The sequence below is a fragment of the Calonectris borealis genome, chromosome 7 (assembly GCF_964195595.1).
Source record: "Calonectris borealis chromosome 7, bCalBor7.hap1.2, whole genome shotgun sequence".
Lineage (NCBI taxonomy): Eukaryota > Metazoa > Chordata > Aves > Procellariiformes > Procellariidae > Calonectris > Calonectris borealis.
The window spans coordinates 31,892,227-31,913,513 of NC_134318.1; the positions used below are offsets into that span (position 1 = coordinate 31,892,227).

A 21,287-nucleotide genomic window follows, 5' to 3' on the forward strand; every position below is an offset into this window, starting at 1 on the left:
CTGAAAGAAATCAGAGCTCTCCTTTCCTTTGAGCCTGTCTCAAGTTATTAGGTCCCTGACAGTTCCTGAGCTACAACAGCTCACTCCTCCCATCTAGTGTCCAGAGAATCAACTGCGCAGAAACGGCATCCAGCTTCACCTGCTGTTTAAGGGGAGACCATCAGTTGTGCAGAAGGAAGCTGATTTACGATGCTTCCTTTTGTTCCAGAAATTAAATTAAATTAAGTTAAATTACAATGCCAGCTCTTGCAATTCCACCTGGCAGGCCAAGCCTGACATACTGCAGTTCTTTTCATATGCAGTTCTCCCTCCATGAGATACACCGCATGGAGAGAGGAGCTGCCCTCTCCTTCTTGTGTTACCTGGTGGAAAAAGATTGTTCTGGGACGTTACCACCCCCCAAGCTCCCCCCTGGATACTTACTAGGAGACAGTGAACAGGGTTTCCTCTCAGATCAGTGTCCGGAGCCTGCAACAAACTCCAGTCTCTCCCTTTATTGTAGGTGATGAAAGTTTTCACTTGGTTGTCAATCTTCTTGTTAGCCAAGAACATTCCCTTTATCCCTGCTACCTAGGAAAAATTGACATGGCTGAAAAATAGATCAAGCCGATGCAGGTTCTGTGCATCTCTTGCCCTGTCAAACCCGACAGGGATCTGGTGGCTGTGCCAGTGTGGTAGATGTCAGGGCAAGAATTGCCAAGGAGCATCCAAGGAAGGCCAATGGAGGTGCTGGGGACGAGATAAGACCATCACAGGTGGAAAGGTGACAAATGGAAAAGAAAGCTTGTATTTCAGAATCAGCATGGGAACACCGTAAGATGTCAATAGTATTATCTGTAAAGTGACAATCCCTCAACTGTGTAGGCATTCTTCCCCCTGAAAGATGAAATATGTACAGGGCAACTATATGTCTCTTGCACTGCAGTAGCAGGAAACAGCAGTAATTTTGGCCTTGCAAAGAAAATGGCAACACACACATAAACTTGCTGTTCCGTGTTTCTATTCTCATACAGCCCGCTTAAGACATTTCATCTAAGGATCCCAATGTGTTTCAACAGGATAACTTGGGGCACAGAGGCATTTTTATTACAGTTTCATATTTTGAAGAAACCAAAGCACTGGTGACTGAAGCAAGGCCACGCAGAATGCTAGTTATAGAGCTAACAATGAGATTCTCATCCTTTCATTTTTCCTGGTGTTTTACCCAAAAGCTTTACTCCATAGACCTGCAGGAGGATTTTGTAAAGATGTGATGCTAACAGACTCACATTGGAACCAAGCCCAAAAGTGTCTTAGCAGGGAGAAAAAAAGTCAACCTCAAACCACAACTCACATTGCAGAATGTTCCCATCTTCTCAGCACACTGAAAATCAATAGCCCAATAGCTGCTGCAGCTTGCGAATGAATTTTTTAGGCTGTCATTCTACAATCTGAGAGCTGCAATAAAAAGGTAAGCGAAATCGGGAGAAGGGGGGGAAAGTGAGAAACTTTTTCGTTTCCAGCAAGTCTGTTCAGTCATCCACCCCGTCACCTCTTACGATGCAGAACTAGTACACAGAATCATTCATCAAGACTTTTTCTTCACAGAGATTATTACTTAAATGGCATCCTGTGGCAAATGGTTACACAGCAGATTCAGAGCTTGTTCCAGCTCAACTGATGTAATTATGTGGCTGGATTTGGATGCTACAGCTCCCAGTGAGTAGGACCTTATTGCACTTTTAGTCACATGCTGTGGGACTACTAATGTACAGTGCATTGGTACAGTACATTGCTGTACTTAGTCATTCTGAATAGCGCTTTCCTCCTTGAGCAATGGCACTGAATTTCATTTGAAGTTACGTAAAGACTTAGACATGACTTGCTATAATGGGTAATAGTCTTTAAATTAAGTAGTTAACTAATTTATTGTTGATATAAGCATAAAAAGATAACATTTTTAATGTCTGAGCTGGATTGTTTGGTATCACCCAACTAAGTAGTCAGGATTTCTTTGTTGTAGTAGAAAGGCACCCTGATAAGACAAGGGTACTCTGTTTCCCAGGGATACTGCATGAATAGACAGAGCTGGAAAAATAACATAGCTCTGCCTTTACTACCAGAGGCCAGAGCCTACAGCTCCATTTGTGCTTCTCTTTGTTGTTGTCCTGAAATAGTTATATTATATAGTCCCTGTGAAATGCTGGCCATAAATGACTAAAGAGCATTTTATATATCAGGTGATAAATGTGTTCTGAAATCCTGTGAATTTTTCTTTTTATGATTCTAGTCATAGGCTGGGACTTAGAATCCTTTCCAGAGAAAGCAAAGTGTAAGTTATACTGTCAGTCTTGGACAGCTTTATCTTAAAAAAAGACCACACACACTATACGCGCTCTCAGTAGGAAGATATAGACCTATTCATATACACAACCATGTCACACATAATAATCTGTTCATCTCAGCTGATTGCACTGAGGCCCTTAAGTAAAAGGAGGGTAAAACTACGTGTTTAGTCACTTTTTGGCTCTGCTGTTCACACGCATATAATGAGGCTGATGCGCAAGAAGGAAACGGTACTGGCATCACGTGAGCTCCTGAGATAGGAATGAGATGTCTGGAGTCATGACATACCTCATAGAGGTCAATCATCACATTTCCCTCCAGCCCTTGACTACTCTTGACATTTTCCAAGGCCAGGGTGAAGTACACCCCTCGGGTGTCGGAGATATACAGATTGTACGTGTCGTTCTGGTTCCACTCTTGTACAGCTGCAAACACCTGATTCTCATCTGTGCTGATAACATGCATGTCCTGGGGAAAGAAAAGAGAGGAAGGTTACTAGAGGGAGCTCTGCTCTGTCATTTCCAAGGGCACCACAGTAATTGCGGAGGAGCACAATTTAGGCTGGAGTTTAACTGGAAACTGTAGACAACACTTTTGTAAGCGGATAATTCCACCCAGGAATATTTTACACCAGCTCTCTTCTGCCAATTTTCAAAGCGGTAATTAACTGATGAGGTGTTAATTGAACATTTACATTGGCAGTACAGTGTTATACAGCAGCACCTTCCCCCCCCCCAACACTTTCATTGTAATGAGTACTTTGTTTGGGGGGGATGGGGGGTTTTTTATTTGTTTGGCACAACAGATATTAAAAAAGTGGGTTTTTTTTTAAAAAAAAAGAAGAAGAAAGCAGCATCTGAAACATCTGTTCCTTACCTAGCATTCAGAAACCAAGTATGCTGGGGAACTGATGCAAGGATGATCTAATGGGTTAACGTCTGCAGCCAGTGCTGCTGTTATTTATTATTCCTAATGACAGTGTTGACTACAAGTCAAGGCCCTGGACCACTGTGCTAAACACCACCCCCCAAGAAATATAACAGAAAGACAACTCTAATCCTCACTAGATGTAAAGAGCAGAATTGTAGTTAGATCACTAGTGTTATGAGTGAGGTTTTGTTTGTTCTGTGTGTTACAGCAGGCAGGAAGCAATGAAAAGATTGCATAACTAAAGAAAAAATAGAAACTATTAAACCTGATTCCCTCTTTCAATGCCGGGAGAAATGATTACCCAGTGGAAAAAGCCACCAAGAGAGAGATTGCTATAATGAAATTCCCAAGCTCTATCTGCCCAGCACAGGCACCCTGAGTTCTTTGGTGCCATAATAATCTGTGGAGGTAGGAAACGAAATGCAGATTTCTTAGCACCAGGTGATTCCCAGAAGATTCAGCTGTTCTGTCTGTTTTGGGCAGATATCCCAAAGTTATTCTGCTTCCATGAATCTCAGCCAGGGCTTTCTATATGCAAAACTGGGAACTTTATCAGAAAATATACTCTTTGGAAGCTGATGCTATTTCTTCCTTCTGTTAATAATAGTCTTCAATAATTCACTTTCTTGTGGTTTTGTAGGGAGAATTAATACTTCCAGATGGAGCCTTGTAATATAAAGATGAAAAATAATATAATGAAGAAATCTGATCTATAAATTTGGAAGTGGATTCACCATGAAATTAAGATTCAGAACAGTTGTTTCTTCATCCAGATCCAGATCTGAGTATGGAGTGGATGAATATTCACTTGATTTACTTGCTTCTTTGCGCTGGAGAAAAATGTATCCCAGAAGATGGGCTGGTTTTGTGGAGGAACAGATTGGCTTAAATCCTGAGACAATAGGAAAGGCAATATAAGTCCCACTGCGTTCTACTAATTGTGGTTGTGAATAGATATCTTCTCTTAGCTCCAGCTGTGCTAGTAGAAGTTACTGCTGCAGCTGTTTGTCAGAGGCTCCTTACTTCAGACTGTCACTCTAGTCAATCTGCTGGTAGATCTACATGAGTAAGTGTTCCCAATGTGCTTCAGGCAGCATTGGCTAGCACAGCTCTGATCTCAAGTTTAAACTTCGGCATATGTGCATATACACATGGGCAGACCTTTCTATTTAAACATAGATAGAGATTGTAAGTAAAACTTGTTTAGTCTGGTGAATGTACAGTTTCATTAACTTACCATTTTAATCAATAGTTTTGTAATAACTAGGGGAGAGAGGTAAAAAGATATTTTGCTTCACACCAGGGAAAACTAAAGGTAATTTCATGAATGCTTAAGAAGCAAATAAGTTAATTTATTCACTAGATGCTTCCTGAGTTTTGATCAGATCATGCTGTAAGAGGCAAGTCTAAAGAAGATCCCAGTAAGGTGGAAGGAATTTAAGCCTGGAGAAGCAGAGATTGAGACAGAATTGGCATGATATATATAGTGCAGAAAATCAAAAAAGATAGCGTTCCAACTGTTTGCCTTTGGGGATCAATTAACTTTTCCTCTTAATATGGACTTGTCCAATAGATGCAGTAACAATGCAAATCTTTGATAGAAAGGGATCAGTATATGGGCATCAAACATCAGGAATTTTTTGGTTTCCACATTGGGAAAATTAAAATTAATCAGCATATCATATTCACTTCTATTTTATTTTTTCAGGGTGGGGGTTGCTTTTTGGGCGGAGGAATAATACAAAAAGACAGTTGTCTTCTTGATACGGAGCAAGAGCTTCACTTCATCTTCCACTACTACAAAAGATGTTCATTTCACCTTCCTACAGAAAGGGAAGAAGACAGGAAAGTGAAGCAAGGAACCTTTCTCAAACAGTTGTCATCTTCAGGGGCTCCCCATGCATTTGCCTACTGAGAGCCCGAGCTTTTCTCTCTCTGTTCCAGTACATAGTAGAAGTACATTAATATGCAGTTCTACTATCTGTCCCTCTTGCCTTTCCAAAGACAAAAGTAAGAGCACGATGCTGTGCATTAGGTTTGATCAGGTGTCTACTCAAATGACTAAAGGCCAAGGCTTTCTGAATTACTAAACATGCTTCGATTGCCCTTTTTGCACTTGGTCAGGGAACTTTTCCTCCTGGCAAGTTAAATAGCAATGATGTGTAATGCCTGTTTTATCCTGTCAATTACTGGGACTGTCAGCTCTTTTTAAGGTCTGTATTTAAGGATTTTTTTGTGGTTATTGCTTCTTCCATCAGGATGAACTTCTTTCAACCCATCCTGAGGTTGAAAGAAGGTGATGAACTTAAAACAGAGGTACCACACGGACCCATCCCATCAATATTCAGCCCATCACCAGTTAAGGACAGGGCTTTTTAAAGGAGAAATTGCTTGGCTTGCTTCAGTATTCACAGATGTCTGCCCAGTGCATTGGTCTAAAATGGAGTGAATGTACCCTGTGTGTACATTTAAGGTGATTATCACGAGTGACAGAGTCTGTGACAGAGCCCACATTGTGGTGCTGTGATACAGAGTGGGCAGCACCAACCCACAGATCACTGCAGAAATTAACAGGTCTCAATAAAGACCATTTACAGGGTAAACACAACCTGTATGCACATGTGCAGACATCTTCTTGTATGCGAGAGAGTTTCAAGTTCATTTAGGCTTTTAATCAAACTGGCTACTAGGTTATCAATGCCAACAACAAGAATATTTTAGTTTTGATTTGCTATAGGCCATTCCTGCCTGAGCAGCAGTATCACCTGCCAAAGCTGCCTGCCACCACACCCCTCCAGTTTAGGAAGAGTGACATGCAGAGACAAAAAGCTTGATATTTCCCTCTTCAATTCCAGAAGCCGCTTAGTACTGTTTACCATATTTGGCCCCACTTTCTTAGCTGAAGGAGATAAAAGAGAATTTAGGCATAAAAGCAGCTGTTTGTTTCAATTCCTTGAATAGTATAACGCTTTGTGCATTTTTAATAGAAGCAGCTATCCTGCTTTGATAGCAGCCTCCTAGACAGCCACAGCTCCACTCTAGCTCCTTCCAAGCCAAATGTAGCTCTTCGGTCTTTGAAGATATTCCGAGATTGTGTCAAAGCATCTCATCTCCTTAAATATCTGCCTTTTTCTTTGGGTCAAATAACATGAATGTATTGCTCCAAATCCTACTCTCTGAAAACACATTGCAATTTAATGGTAGTGTATTTTCCCTGGCTCTCCAGAGGTCTCTTTGAGAAGGTGGACAGTTGGAAAGATAAGTGTGGGCTAAAGGAGACAACTGGTTCAAAGCAAGCAGTCTCTCTACAGGTGGTCTGAATCAGCTGTAAATGGCGATTTTGATTTGGGTGTTGCAATAACCATGCTAAAAATGCAACTCCTTTGCTAAGGGCTACTTCAAATAACACCCGTTTAAATTTGATCTGAATTGACAAAGTAATTCCTTCCTGCTTGGACAGGAAGTTTCAAACCAACCTATCTTTAAACGTGACTGAAGATTTTGGGGCAGACCACAGGTCTCCTGTGTCATAGCAAGAAGATATCATGGCTTCTGGTAGGGTCCCCAATGTCCTGTAAGCTTGGGTTTTCAGGTGATGTCAACAGGAGCAAAGGGCACAACAGCAGAGTAGGTAAGGTATGGCATTTAGCTGGTTTTGAGCGTAGTCTGGTTCGATGATGAAGGTCACCCAGTCAAGCCACTATAAACAAGTCAGTTGGGTTGAGGAATCAAAGACAGACAGCTGTGATATTAGCCAAATTATCCCTTTGAATATTTCTACGTACAAAATCTCGTGTACCTTCAACTTCTAGGAAGCGGCTGACCTTGCACTTTCTTTTTTTCCTTTTCACAATCCTTGCTTAATTTCTGGGAATGCATCTGTCTCCAGATGTTAGACATCACACAGAATCCACAAGATCATTTGCTACCTTTAAGCTTAAATTTCATTTAAACCAGACTATATCAAGAATGGAAAGGCCTCAAAAAAAAAAATCCTCTGTCTTTGTTAAGCTGTTAGGAGCCCAGCTGCAAAATGGTGATTTCTTCAAAATGGAGCTAACATTGTATATAGGTCTTTTAAAAAATTCAGCTCCAGAAGGCAGCAATAGCCTTTCAAGCTCCAATGCTAATTCACCATTGTTCTTAATTAGGGAAGATATGGAGCAGACACACAAAGACATCTCTTTGCTTGGTTCCCATTAAACTCTGCTAATGAGGCAAAGCACAAAAACCAACCCACACAGGATAGGGACAGGAGAAGGGAATTTTAAGACCAAAAAAAAAGAAAAAAAAAAGGAAAGAGAGTCCCCTCCACAACTTAATTAACTAACCGTAAAGAAATGATAATTGACATGGGCTGTGGTATCTGCCTACATTTCATGCTGATGTCCTTGACTAGCCAAAGTGCTGACTTGTTTTCAGTCCTTTCTTGCTTGCAAAGGTTCTATTAAAGGAGAATGGTGTTTTCGCTCATTGCATGTCATCTTGCAGTTACTTGTGTTGGATTCAAGAATTTCTGTACGATCAAAATGTCCTTAGGTTCATATGGGCATTCCAGCAACAGCAACCCACCTTGGGCAAGGAGTACTTTGGCAGCTTCATCTGTGCAAATGCATTCCTCCTATAAGAAACGTAATAATGTGGTCTTCCTCCTGATGTCAACTATGAAAGAAGCAGGAAAGTTATCATCAGGATTTTTTAAAATATTTTTTTATTATCAGGGAAAATATCAAGCAAAAGCTGTCAAAGGAAATACCACAGTGTTGGTGGCAATGGCTTAAAACTGCAGCACTATTACAGTTGAGGAATAAACATTGATCCAACTGACAGTGGCTGAAAAAGAGAGCAAGAGGAATCCCATTTTCTGCAAAGAGAGACAAAGGCCAGAATTTCAGGTGAAAGTCTGGGGAAAGTGAAGTCCTGGCTTCACTTGGGCTATTATATGACCTGCTGATACCACAGCTCTCCTCTGACTTACCACAAAACAGTCTGTTCTTTGCTATCTGTAGAGCTGCCGTGTAGGCTATTGGTTAGATCAGCAGATTGACAGACCTGATGCTTTATTTCTATTTCTGTCTCCAGCTTTGGTTCCTGTGTGGCCCTGTACAAGCCATCACATGTATCTATTACCAGATCAGCTAAGCATTCACAGCTCCTGAAGGCAGGAGAAGCTGAGCTGATTTGGTGTTTCTGTGACCCTGGCCATTTATTTAAGTGCCTAAATGATGATGCCAATACCTTGAAAAGGCTGGGTTAGAGCAATGTGAGGTTTCATTTCCTACCACCTATTAAAGGGGTAAAAAATAGAAGTAAAAAAGCTGTCAATGTTATCTGGCTTCCAGTGCTGCTGAAGCATAATCAATGTTTGTAAAGTACTTTGAAATCCTTGGATGAAAAATACTGAAGAACAAATATTCCAAGGGATTCTCCATGCAGAACTTTGCTTTAATTGCCTGATATCTGGGCTTATCAAGATTTTTCTTTAGTATTAAATGTTTTAAAATGCATTGCAGTACTTCAAAATGCAAGATACATAGAGGCTAAATTCATATCAGATTAAGTAAAATAAGAACTATTTCTTATTCTAAAGCTCTTCAACTCTTTTTTTAAGGGAATTGCAAAAAAATTAGGGGAAAGAAGGCCAGAAGCATTGTTTATGAGAGAGTGTGAGCTTGTAAAGAAAACACGGTGTGGTGGGAGAAATAAACCCACATTCCTTTACCCTCATGCTTTTGAGCCTACTAATTCTCATTCCAAATGCCTTAGTTGCAGAAAACCTAGATGGAGATCAAGGAAGGTAGGGAAGGCTAGGGGAGGGTGCTCAGGACGTTCGTCTATTCCTCCAAGCCTTTACTGTCTGGTGTAGTGTTATTCATCCTCTAAAAAATAGCGCCTGGGATAAGGCAGGGTCCAGCATCAGCCACAGCGTGTTATTTAGTTGTTTCTTTGCAAGCCAGATACGTCCATATATATATATATAACCACTTGAAGAATCTCATTTTAAATTGCCAGCCAACAGTAAATTCACTGAATACTGGGAACAAAGCAGAGGTTGTTTCCAGGGATTACAATATTATTATTTCATATCTGTAAGTGTCAATTATTAATGATTGCCAAGTACTATCTCTTTGACCTGGTATATTTATTTCTGTTTAAGAATCCTAAGTTGTTTAAGGATTAAAATAGGAGCTTTCCAAAACCAAATATTCCATGATACCAACTACAAACATGAATATATAAAGTTGTGCAAAGTCCCATTGGGCATTAAGGGGAACATCGTAAGAGACTGTCTCTCCCCTCATGCTCCTCCTTACACCATGCAGCTAGCACGGAGGTGTAAAAGCCGAAATTTGACAGCACTGGGAACCCTATACAACAGTTTATAGACAGAAAGAGAAATGCATCAAAATACAAGGGCTATTCAGAAAGGCAGATAATCTCCCCAGCACTGACTTCAGATGGGGCAATTGGGTTGGCTTCTCTACAGCGTGTAATAACATCAGGTCAGAACAGAGAAGATTAACAATCTTGCAAAGCACAAAACCAAGGCATCAGTGATGAAGTAATGAATCAATTCACACAGGAAGAGAAATTCCCCAGCTCCTGTGTCACTCGAGCCACAAACACACAGTCATTCTGAAATTAGAAGGCATGCCTGAACAGTGATGCATGCCCTGTCTTCCTTACATTTCATTTATGCCTCAGACACACTAGGCACAAAAGCTATTCTGAAATCTATGTCCCAGATTTATTTGTGGATGATTTAGACTGGTGTTTATGACTGAGTTCGTTAACCGAAGGTAATTAACAATCAACTCACCCAATTTAAAATATCAGTCCTCTCTCTTCCCTCCACCCCCCCAAGCATGGCAGAATATAAATTGTCTGGAAGACCAGTTTAGTCCTAATGACTTCCAGTTCACCTCCATGTTCCCTGCAATTCTGTTGTTATTTTTTGTCCTCTGCAGCTGTTATTACATGGACACTGGCAGCAGGCTAATGAAACCCACAGTAGTTCAGATCTATTCACCAGCTCTCACCTGAAACACAGCTTCGCTGAGTACATCTCATCTTCAGCCTTTTCACTATAATCACAACTGAGGCATAACAATAAAGCCTGATTACTCCTTCTTTGGTTCTTCCCCTGACTCCCTCCCTCCTTTTCTATTTCCCTCTCATGCTCAAAAAAGCTTTGGTCTACTCCCTTGTGAGAGCAGATGACTGACACATCACTTCAAGCTGGGGGGTTACAGCACTAATCCTAGAGTGCTGACGAGACTGCAGGGAGTGGCACGGAGCACTCCAGTACATATGGTGGATGTTCCAGGCAGGAACCCTATGACCCTACAGTGACAAGATACTAGAGGCAAAAGGAACACTATTAGCATTGTAATGAACATTGCTACAATGCACTCAGTGCCTTTATTATGGATCTAGTGTTGTCTGATTAGCCGGGGGCTAGCACACATGCACACACATGCAAAGGAAGGGAAGAGAAAATAATAGAATATAAAATAATAGGATAAATAAGAGAAGAGGGTATTCTGCACCTGAACAAAGACATAATCATCCTGGACGATCAGGGAGTTATGGTCAATATAGCCTGAAAAGGGTTTGCTGCGAGTGGCTTCGCTGCAGTTCTGCATCTTGCAGGTGATGTATTGGGCATCTGAAAGGAAAAGAACAAAACCAAGACACTTGAGATCCTGAGCACAAATTCTTCCTACTGTCACAAACCTATTTGCTGAGGCAGCATTTCTGCTTCCCAGCCTCACGCGACATGAGGTTACACCATCCACTCAACACAACACAACACTTCTTTCTCTTGCACCCCTCGTAAATCCACCCTTGATTACTTTCTTCCTTTAAGTTCCTTCCTTCTTCACCAGCCTTAGCCTCCCATTATTTCTTTCATTCCACCCTACATCAGACTTCAGAACTATACATTGCTCCTTTATGCCAAGAGACAGCCCAGCATAGCTGATCTGATTATTCCATGCCACTCTTGTGGTTCCATGCTGGAAGTAGACCAGAGGCAGCATTTGAAGGTGGCACAACGTAATGCTTGTGGCTCAGGTCTGACAGAAACCTGCTCAAGGGTGTATCATTCAGCACTGTTACCTGCCCTGCTAGTTTGCTTGGATGCTACCCAGGCTTAAGCTTAAAGCAAGGAACTGAGTGAGGGAACAACAGAGCTGTAAAGGTCCCTTTACAGAGGCAACAAAAAGCCCAAGTCCTGTGACTCCCAAAGTAGCTATGAGTCTGAAGAGTTGTGTCTATGCTGCAGGACAGATACTCTCTGTGTTGAGCCTCTGCAGTTTCCCTGTCATCCCCATGGTGTGGGATTTGCTGCAGAGCATGACAGCTTCTCCACGGTCATAAGCCGAGTTTATTTAGAACATAGCCAAGGTCCAGAGCAGACACAAGTAGGAGGACACCTTCAGAGGACACCTGCCCCAGAAGTAGGAGGACACCTTCAGAGGACACCTGCCCCACAGTGTCATCACTAAGAACCCCTTCCACAGCGCACCTCTGTATTTCCTACGGCACTTACACTCTGCAGAGTAATTCAGATCACCTCCTGTTCAGGGGTTTTACCCACTTCTCTATTGACAGTGTAGGTAGATGCACTCAGGCAGGCCTGGGCAATCATTCCACACTCTCTTGAAACTAGAAGCCTTAGCAGTTTCAATCAGTTGTATGTTTCAAAGAAAATGGCCTAAATGCAGCCCTAAAGCCATCTCATCCACTGCCACTGTATGGGATGTCCTCATCTCCTATTCTGAAGCACTGCACGGTGCTCATCTCATAATCCATCACCTGAAGAAACACAATTTGAATTTCTTCATGGTGGTAATTTATACTGAGAATACAGAACCAGATTCTCAGTATTCAATTTGGGCTTTTTCAGATCAATTAAGAAGTTGCTCTTTGTTTAATGACAAAGCTGATTTACAGGAAGAAGGATTTTGGAATTTTAGCATTAGCACTTATATAACAGAAAGACTACATGGCATTTAATCTTAAAACTCTTTCTAATCGTTTTCCTTGTTGGAGAAGCGCAGTCATAATGGAGAAGCTTGATATAATTACCACTTTTTGATCAGAGAAGTAGCATTTTACACTGAAATAGAAATGGCTGGATTTTTACCATCTCATATTTAATCTTGGTTTTAATTAAAATCTATCATTTGACATTTCTTTCCCTGCTTCTAAGGGCTGTTGACTTCTACTTGAAACAGACATGCAGGGCAACAAACCTTCAGGAAAGTTTGATGAGGGATGATTTTACCCCAGCATTTGCAGAGTTCTTGGAATATATGAAGTGCTAAGTATTATTGGTCACTGCAGTTTATAACATTTTATGCTTTCGCAGCTCACTGCAAAACATTAATTAATAGAGCCCAGACAGCACGATGAAAATATATTTCCCTTCAGAGGGATACGATTTTTTCCACATTAGCCACGAGAGGGCAGGGAACGACGTAACTCCCAGCCTGCTCATTCCAGTGAGCTCAGGAAAGTTCCCTTTCAGAGTTGTTCAGCCCTCCGACCCTCGGCTCCCAGGAAGAAGGGGGACAACGGGGCCAGAGCCTCTTCCACCAGCCACCACTGTGTGGTGCAGCATGTCCCCTCCTAGTCATAAGATAGAGAACGGGCATGCATCTCTTCATCTGCAACATGACCAATTCTCACTTCTCCTGTTAACTCAATCCATTGTATCACGAAGGACAGCCTCCCATACCTGCCCCCACATTCATCTCCTCTCATTCTGGGGTACTGAGTGAAACGCCTGGCAATCCTGAGCTTAAACAAAGCAGCATCAGTTGAAACGGTTGGCCGCACCGTCCCCTGAACTGTTGGCAAGACTGGGTGGCTTTTCACACATGGGATCAAACCACCCAGCATAGAGCTATATAGAATCAGATCTCTGTTTCCCACCTTTTTTCCTTTTTTTGCCCCCACCACCATTGTTTCCTTTTACTTCCACAGGCACAGCAGCCGCTGGGAGACACGAAGAGGAGACTGCAGTGCCATCTCACTGCCCATGCAAACAGGTTACCTACCCTGAGAGCACAGGGAGGTAACAGGACGGGTGCTGCTGGGATCAGCCAGCAAAGAAGATTAAGGAATCTCCTCCACATGAGATTTTAAAGAGCAGGCCAGGCTGACATCCATTAGAGGTGACTGAAGTTTTTTTCGATCCTGTTTTAATGGAGGAATGGGGACTATGTCTATTTTTGCTGTGATCGCAGAGTCTGTACAGCAGTGATTGTACCATTGATGAAGATTTACTAAGGCAATTCCTGTGAACTTTTACAGTGCAATTCTCCACGGCTTCAATTCTAAAATGCCAGTAATAACTACTAAAGGGCAGAGCACTGAAATTGCTTAAGCTAATCTTCCAAACAGCCAAACCCCGAGATGTGCACACCAAGAAAAGCTCCCTCTGCTATGGGAGCCAAAGAAGGAAAACAGGCTTCTTGCAGTACCTGGATCCCTCTTTTTTCCTAAGGGAAGTTTTTCTGTGCTCACATTAACTCAAGGATTTTGTTTCAGCATTTGATTCTCATGGACATTTTATGTGATTCCATTGGCAGAGCTTTGTAATTTAGCATTAATTAATGTCAATTAATGTATTCAGTTGCTAAGCTCTGGAATTAATTTCATTAGTTTTCCTGCACAGATGTTTTCCCTGCCATAGGTAATTAGGACATTATGCTTTTCAGTTCCAGAACGCTCACCTCCAACAACAGCTGCTGTTTTTAATATACAACAACAAAGTCACGCTGTGCCTGGAGAGAAGAACATAGCAACTCCCAGCTCTTACACCCCCAGACACTTTGATTTTGACAGGTTTAGACACCTAGAGTAGGATTCTTCTCGGGGAATGGCAGCTATTTCTAAAGAGGAAGCAAGAAAGGTCACAGAACACAAGAATGGAGAAGACATCTCGTAAGGGAAACCTCTGACAAAATTAATCTGTTTCAGTGGTGAAAGAGAATTGCAAATGCTAACACATAGCAAAAGTGAAGAGCTGGCGGGACCTGTGCCATGAAATATTTTAGTCTTTTCTGTTTATCTCGAGCTCCATGCTAATATGTTCTCAAGGGAAATGCATCCAGCCTGTCCCAGAGACAATTTTTGGTTCAGTTCGTGGAGATGAAGGTCGTTGGTGGTCACTGGAGGTTGGTGAGCCTCTGCAGGAGAGTTTCAAATCCCTTCCTAAAGCAGAGTAGGACTTTCTTCAGGATACTTTGTTGCAGAGTGCTATTTTGGATGACATATCAAACCCTAATACCCACTGCTTTCAGTCTAAGCTTACATGTATATCTTTCGAAAAACTAATTTGATCACAAAGAGAAAACATTCACTGTACTCACTGCAAATGTATCATTTTTATTTTTCTTGTCTTTAATTCATTGACGAATGTATCCTCCTGTCTACAAATAAATCCACTAAGGACAAATCAGGAGTTTATGCAAAGAGCGTCCACATAATCTATGACTTGTTTGTCTTCCAGATTTACTATGGAGTATCCCAGTTCATTACCGAGCAGCTTAGACATTAGGGATAGTTTCTGCTTTTGAAGGATGACTGGATTCCTGTAATTAATGAACCGTAAGAATATGGTACTAACATATCTCACTGAAAGACCCAAGCCTGTAACCCCTCTCCAACAGTGACTAATAACAGAAGCCTAGAAAAGGTTATAAGAATTTGCCCAGGTGCCTTGGTAGTCCAGGTAGGCCTTCAGCAACCACAACCTCCCATGGCAATGAGTTCCACAATTTAATTAAACGTTCTCCCATACTTTAATCTTTCTACTCCTTTTTTGAGAAACACACAAAATGACTGTTCTTTATCCATTTCCATCTGGTCTGAATGTTGATTTGTGAAATTTTTATGATATGGGAATATATTCACAACTCTCCAGGACTCAGCAACTGCAAAACAATTAATCAGTAATGAAGATCAGTGAAATGAAGCCATCCCATTTACTAACTACTCACATATCTGTTTTCATCCTGCTACTCTTTCTTCATTGCATGTCAGAGTCAGGAATCTTTCTTTACTTGGGGAAGTACATCCTCTGCCATTTCTGGCATAAGGATATAATTAGAGAAACTAACAGATGTCATTCTCCAGGACAAATACTAATCATGATCAGGAAAAAATACTAATCATGATCAGGAAAAAAATCACTGCACATGTTTAGGGCACTATGGGAATTAATTCACCATTCTAGCTATGTTAGCAAAAGACTGTCAGGCTAGGTTGCCTACTCATTTTTTCCACAGCAGTGATTATTTTATTCTTCCTAGCAATGTTCTGTGAAAACAGAAATTAAAGTCCTAGCACAACTTTGTGATTCAGACACTATTAGCCAGATGCTCAGTCCCTGTTGATCAGAAAACAGAGCATGCCTGCTGACCCCAGGTGAGACTTTGGTCTTACCTGCAATCACAGCAGCACCTAAATTACCTTTCAATAAGAAACGCTGCTGTGTAAATCAGCACAGCAAAAGGAAAGCAAAGTAAACAAAAATACTTTTTAAATATCAGGAGCTCTCTAAATTTTTGCCAGCACATTAGAAAACCCCTTAGCTTCTTTCATCCACACTTAAAAAAAAAAAAAAAAAACAAACCATAAATTAAAAACTTTACTCAAAATCAACTGGCATCTATCTACATAAGTGAATGCGTATCTCATAAATGTAACAGTTGGTTTTCTTGACTTGCATCTATAAAAACTGTCCCTTAGACATCCTCTGCGTCAGCTTTGCCATTCTCTGGAGGGCCAGTGGGTACCTTGTCGGAATCCATCTTTCTAATTCTCACCAACAGTCTGGATTCCTCAGTAGGTATCACCTGAATAAAAATTACCTCCCATGTCAATTAGTTTGAATCAGCCCTTACTGGGTGTCATGGTTTAACCCCAGCCAGCAACTAAGCACCACACAGCCACTCGCTCACTCCCCCTCCCCAGTGGGATGGGGGAGAGAATCGGAAGAGTAAAAGTGAGAACACTTGTGGGTTGAGATAAGAACAGTTTAATAATTGAGATAAAATAATAATATTATAATAATAATAAAATGTAATGAAAAGGAAAATAGCAAAAAGAGAGAGAAATAAAACCCAAGAAAGACAAGTGATGCAAATGAAAAACAATTGCTCACCACCAAACGACCAATGCCCAGCCTGTCCCCAGGCAGCAGCCCCCCGGCCAGCCTTCCACCTCCCAGCTTCTTGTGCACCTGGCAGAGCATGAGAAGCTGAGAAGTCCTTGACTTAGTGTAAGCACTACTTAGCAACAACTAAGCATCAGTGTGTTATCAACATTATTCTCATACTAAATCTAAAACACAGCACTATACCAGCTATTAGGGAGAAAATTAACTCTATCCCAGCCGAAACCAGGACAGTATCTGCTTCAACAAAGGGGAATGAACTGAACTATGCCTAGGCAGGGCGAAGCCAGAGGAAGCTCTGGTGGAGGTCTATAGCGGTCCTGAGGTGCAAATAGGTCGTCCGACCTGGGTCTAGGGAGGCACCCAACGTGGGTCTCAACGGGTTGAGATAACAATAAATCTGACCAGAGCGCATTAGAACAAATTTGTTATAAACATTCACTATATTAGTTTGATCGTCGCTGATCACAATGTTGATTAATTTGCTCTCAAAGTTATGCTTGTTCTCAGAGTTGTGTTATGTAACACCTTACTTGCAGTATATGCTCCCTGTTGTGCTGTTTATCACCTCTGGGATCCGGGTCAAGATTATCATTTTGCTTTACTTTGTATCACTGGCTTATGATATTATAAAATGGCAAGATGGACGTCATCAGATTCCAACAGATGTGATCAACAAAATAACAGCCATGTCCCCACCAACTAGCAAAAAGGAAACACAAGCTTACATGTTATGGGTTTTTGGAGAATGTTCCAAATTACAGTCTGATTGTCAGCCCTCTATATCAAGTGATCTGGAAGAAGAATGATTTCAAATGGGGCCCTGAGCAACAACAAGCCTTTGAACAAATTAAACAGGAGATAGTTCATGCAGTAGCCCTTGGGCCAGTCCGGGCAGGACAAGATGTAAAGAATGTGCTCTACACCGCAGCCGGGGAGAATGGCCCTACCTGGAGCCTCTGGCAGAAAGCACCAGGGGAGACTCGAGGTCGACCCTTAGAGTTCTGGAGTCGGGGATACAGAGGATCCGAGGCCCGCTACACTCCAACTGAGAAGGAGATATTGGCAGCATATGAAGGGATTCGAGCTGCTTTGGAAGTGGTTGGTACTGAAGCACAGCTCCTCCTGGCACCCCGACTGCCGGTGCTGGGCTGGATGTTCAAGGGGAGGGTCCCCTCTACACATCATGCAACCGATGCTACGTGGAGTAAGTGGGTCGCACTGATCACACAACGGGCCCAAATAGGAAACCCCAGTCGCCCAGGAATCTTGGAGGTGATCATGAACTGGCCAGAAGGCAAAGATTTCAGAATATAGCCAGAGGAGGAGGTGACGTGTGCTGAAGAGGCCCCACTGTATAATAAACTACCAGAAAATGAGAAGCAATATGCCCTGTTCACTGATGGGTCCTGTCGTCTTGTGGGAAAGCATCAGAGATAGAAAGCTGCTGTGTGGAGTCCTACATGGCAAGTCACAGAAACTGCTGAAAGACAAGGTGAATTGAGTCAGTTTGCAGAGGTGAAAGGCATCCAGACGGCTTTAAATATTGCTGAATGAGAAAAATGGCCAGTACTTTATCTCTAGACTGACTCATGGATGGTGGCAAATGCCCTGTGAGGGTGGCTACAACAATGGAAGCGGAACAACTGGCAGCGCAGAGGTAAACCCATTTGGGCTGCCACACTGTGGCAAGATATTGCTGCCCGGGTAGAGAACCTGGTTGTAAAAGTACATCACGTAGATTCTCACGTACCCAAGAGTCGGGCCACTGAACAACATCAAAACAACCAGCAGGTGGATCAGGCTGCTAAGGTGGATCTGGACTGGCAACGTAAGGGTTTTATAGCTTGGTACGCCCATGATATTCCATACCATATGACGTCATACTCAGTATATAAACTAGGGGAAAGCTGGCCAGGGGGCCGCTGCTCAGGGACAGGCTGGGCATCGGTCGTTTGGTGGTGAGCAATTGTTTTTCATTTGCATCACTTGTCTTTCTTGGGTTTTATTTCTCTCTCTTTTTGCTATTTTCCTTTTCATTACATTTTATTATTATTATTACATTATTTTATTTCAATTATTAAACTGTTCTTATCTCAACCCACAAGTGTTCTCACTTCTACTCTTCTGATTCTCTCCCCCATCCCACTGGGGAGGGGGAGTGAGCGAGTGGCTGTGTGGTGCTTAGTTGCTGGCTGGGGTTAAACCATGGTACTGGGATAACCCTCCCTAGCTCAAATCAGATAAGCCTATTAATTAAGGAACTTTCAGGACTTGTGTATTCTTTACAAACCTAAAATCCATGTCATTAAGTTTATACACCCTCTGAAAGCACTTCAAGCTGCATTTGAGCAAACCTAGATTTAACTTCCACCAGTCACTCTGCCTGTCGACTAAGGTGGTAAATGTAACAAAGAGAAGCTTATCATGTGGTTAAGAAATGTAGGGGATTAATTGTCTTACTGGGTTGTTGACCTGAAACCAGGCAAAAAAAAATCACAATTCCTGCTGACTTTGCCGGCTCGTCTTTGATCTTGTTCCAAAATCAAAGTGGAACACCAGGGACACCCGAGTGTACAAATGGAAATGTGAGATAAGGTTCATATGAACTTCTTCCAACCAGAAAAATCAGTTTTACTACTGTGCTCTCAGTCCTAGCTTGACTCGGATTGTGCCTGAAGCCTTTAAAAAATAAACAAAACCATCACATTTGACAAGATGAAAATTCACCTGGTGCTCTCCAAAATTTACACAACAGGATTAAAAACATAAATGGCAATGATTAGCCCTGCAAATCTGTCTCCATCAATACAACTAAATTGCACAGTCTGTACTCAGTTTGTTCATCACTACCTGCGCCCTAGTTTGATGAGACACAGTGCGTTCAGGAGGAGTCCAGATTTTTCTGGATCCTGAGGAAAAAAAAAAAGTAGGGAGAATGTGCACTCAGGTACAACATTGTTAGCCAGATCCTCAGCAGGTGTAAATCAACATGCCACTGAAGTTATAGTGATTTATGCCTGCTAAGAGACTCTTATTTTGGTCCTTGTAAACCTTTTACATTATGTATATAAACACAATAAATAAAATGCACAGACAGACCATAATCAGGGAGCAGAGATAGAGAGTTATTGGTCTTCTAGCAGGCAAAGCCCAATACTAAGGTTGTTGCTGATAGATGTTCTCAAACAACCCTGGCAGGGAGATGGGCTAACACCGTACTCTGCTGACATTTCTACTTCTTCTCACCTAAAGCTGCAGTTGTACTACTCAGCTTCTGCTGGAAAAGATACCAGCACAAGAATGAGGTGTTTTTTCTTATTTGTACTGAGTTCAGCAGGTTTTTGCTTAACCCTTATATTTCCATTTCAGGATCTTTTATTTTATTGTACAGATTGTGTGCTTGTTTCCACACCACTCCCCTTTCTTTCCTTCTTTCTCCCTGCCTTGTTTTGGCAAGTCTACCTGCTCAAATTTAATCCCTTTATTCAATTTTTACACTTGGTTAACTCTCAAAAGAGATACTTCAAACAAAGTATAAACAAGTAAATGTAAGAACATTAAAAAAAAAAAACAAAACCACAAAAAACCCAAGAAAAATTACTTGCAAATTACCCTCAGCTTGAAAAAAAGATATCTTCCTCAATTCAGCACACTTCACCCCATCACCCCACTGGCAGCACCACACCTGCTTCATTCCAGAGGAGAAAGCCATCCATTGAAGGGTTATGGTTACTTCATCCAGGAAAAGGAGATGGATTTAGTACTTAGAAGAAGGCTCTAGTAGCCAAGAGACCTGAATATACCAAGTTGGTCATGGTAACTAGAGCAATGGACCATGTGCACACTCTTAGCCTGTCTCAGTCTCAAAATCCTGTGACCTGCAGTGCTGCCAAATGTCTTCTGGCAAAAAATGCTGTGATATGTTCCAAGGTTACTGCTTCCACCTAGTCACACCGCAGTCCTCTGCCAGAGACCAACGCTCCCTGGAACAACGGGCAAAACAGAGCATGCACTTACTGAAAATCTAACACATCTTCTTATATTGCCAATGAGCTGAGCTGGGGACTTCCTGACTCATGAGCAGAAGTTTCATCCGAATGACTGGTTTGCAAGAGGGGTCACCACTGGCTGAAGGTTTGATACCACTGCTATATTTACATTAGTAGTTCTGTTACTGCCTAACAGAAAAACATAAGTCAAGCTGCTTCACAACTAAGCCAATATAAGCACGCAGAATCAGTTACTAGAGCTCAGCTGATAAGCAATAATTTATTGTTGCTGAATTGTTATTCCACAATTCTTTACTAATATGCCTGACTCCTCAGTAAGGCCAGTTTCATCTACCTGTTTTTTTGTTTCCACCTTAAGAGCTGTAATAAAGCTTACTAATTTGTTAAGCACTCAAGAAGTCTTTTGCATAAATTTGCTATAGCTGTGCAAAATGTTATTACAGCCCAAGAACTCAAACAAGACCATTCAAGGCATTTGGAGCATGGCACTTCCTCTGCCCACTGTGAGCTGAACATCCCTCAAAAGCATCACCAGAATACAGCTCCTTAAACATCACTGTAGTGCTCCATCTCAATGACCTCAAATTCTTAATGCCTTATAACAGTAATATTTTGTGCTGAAATAGACACTGTCCTGTTAGAATATTTCATTCCCATTTCGCATGTCCTGAGAAATAGAAAGCCTCATGTTCCCAGCCTTGCTGCCATGTTCAGGTAAGTGAAATTGAGAGAAGAAATAATAATCAGAGATCACAAATGATAAGAAATAGAGATAATATATTCTTTCACTTTTACTAATCTTGCATATCTTGAAATGGAAAGACCTT

At 41.7% G+C, this 21,287-nt stretch overlaps 1 protein-coding gene across 1 annotated transcript in view; it reads right to left on the reverse strand.

Annotated features, from left to right (window-relative positions):
- LOC142084374 (VPS10 domain-containing receptor SorCS1-like) overlaps positions 1–21,287 on the reverse strand; it is a 309,600-nt gene that overhangs the window by 64,022 nt on the left and 224,291 nt on the right. Inside the window, exons 7-10 of the mRNA XM_075154993.1 lie at positions 10,806–10,924; positions 7,828–7,917; positions 2,614–2,793; positions 424–570 (exon numbers count right to left, since the gene is read on the reverse strand). Coding sequence (XP_075011094.1) covers positions 424–570; positions 2,614–2,793; positions 7,828–7,917; positions 10,806–10,924 — 536 coding nt within the window. The remainder of the gene's footprint in view (positions 1–423; positions 571–2,613; positions 2,794–7,827; positions 7,918–10,805; positions 10,925–21,287) is intronic.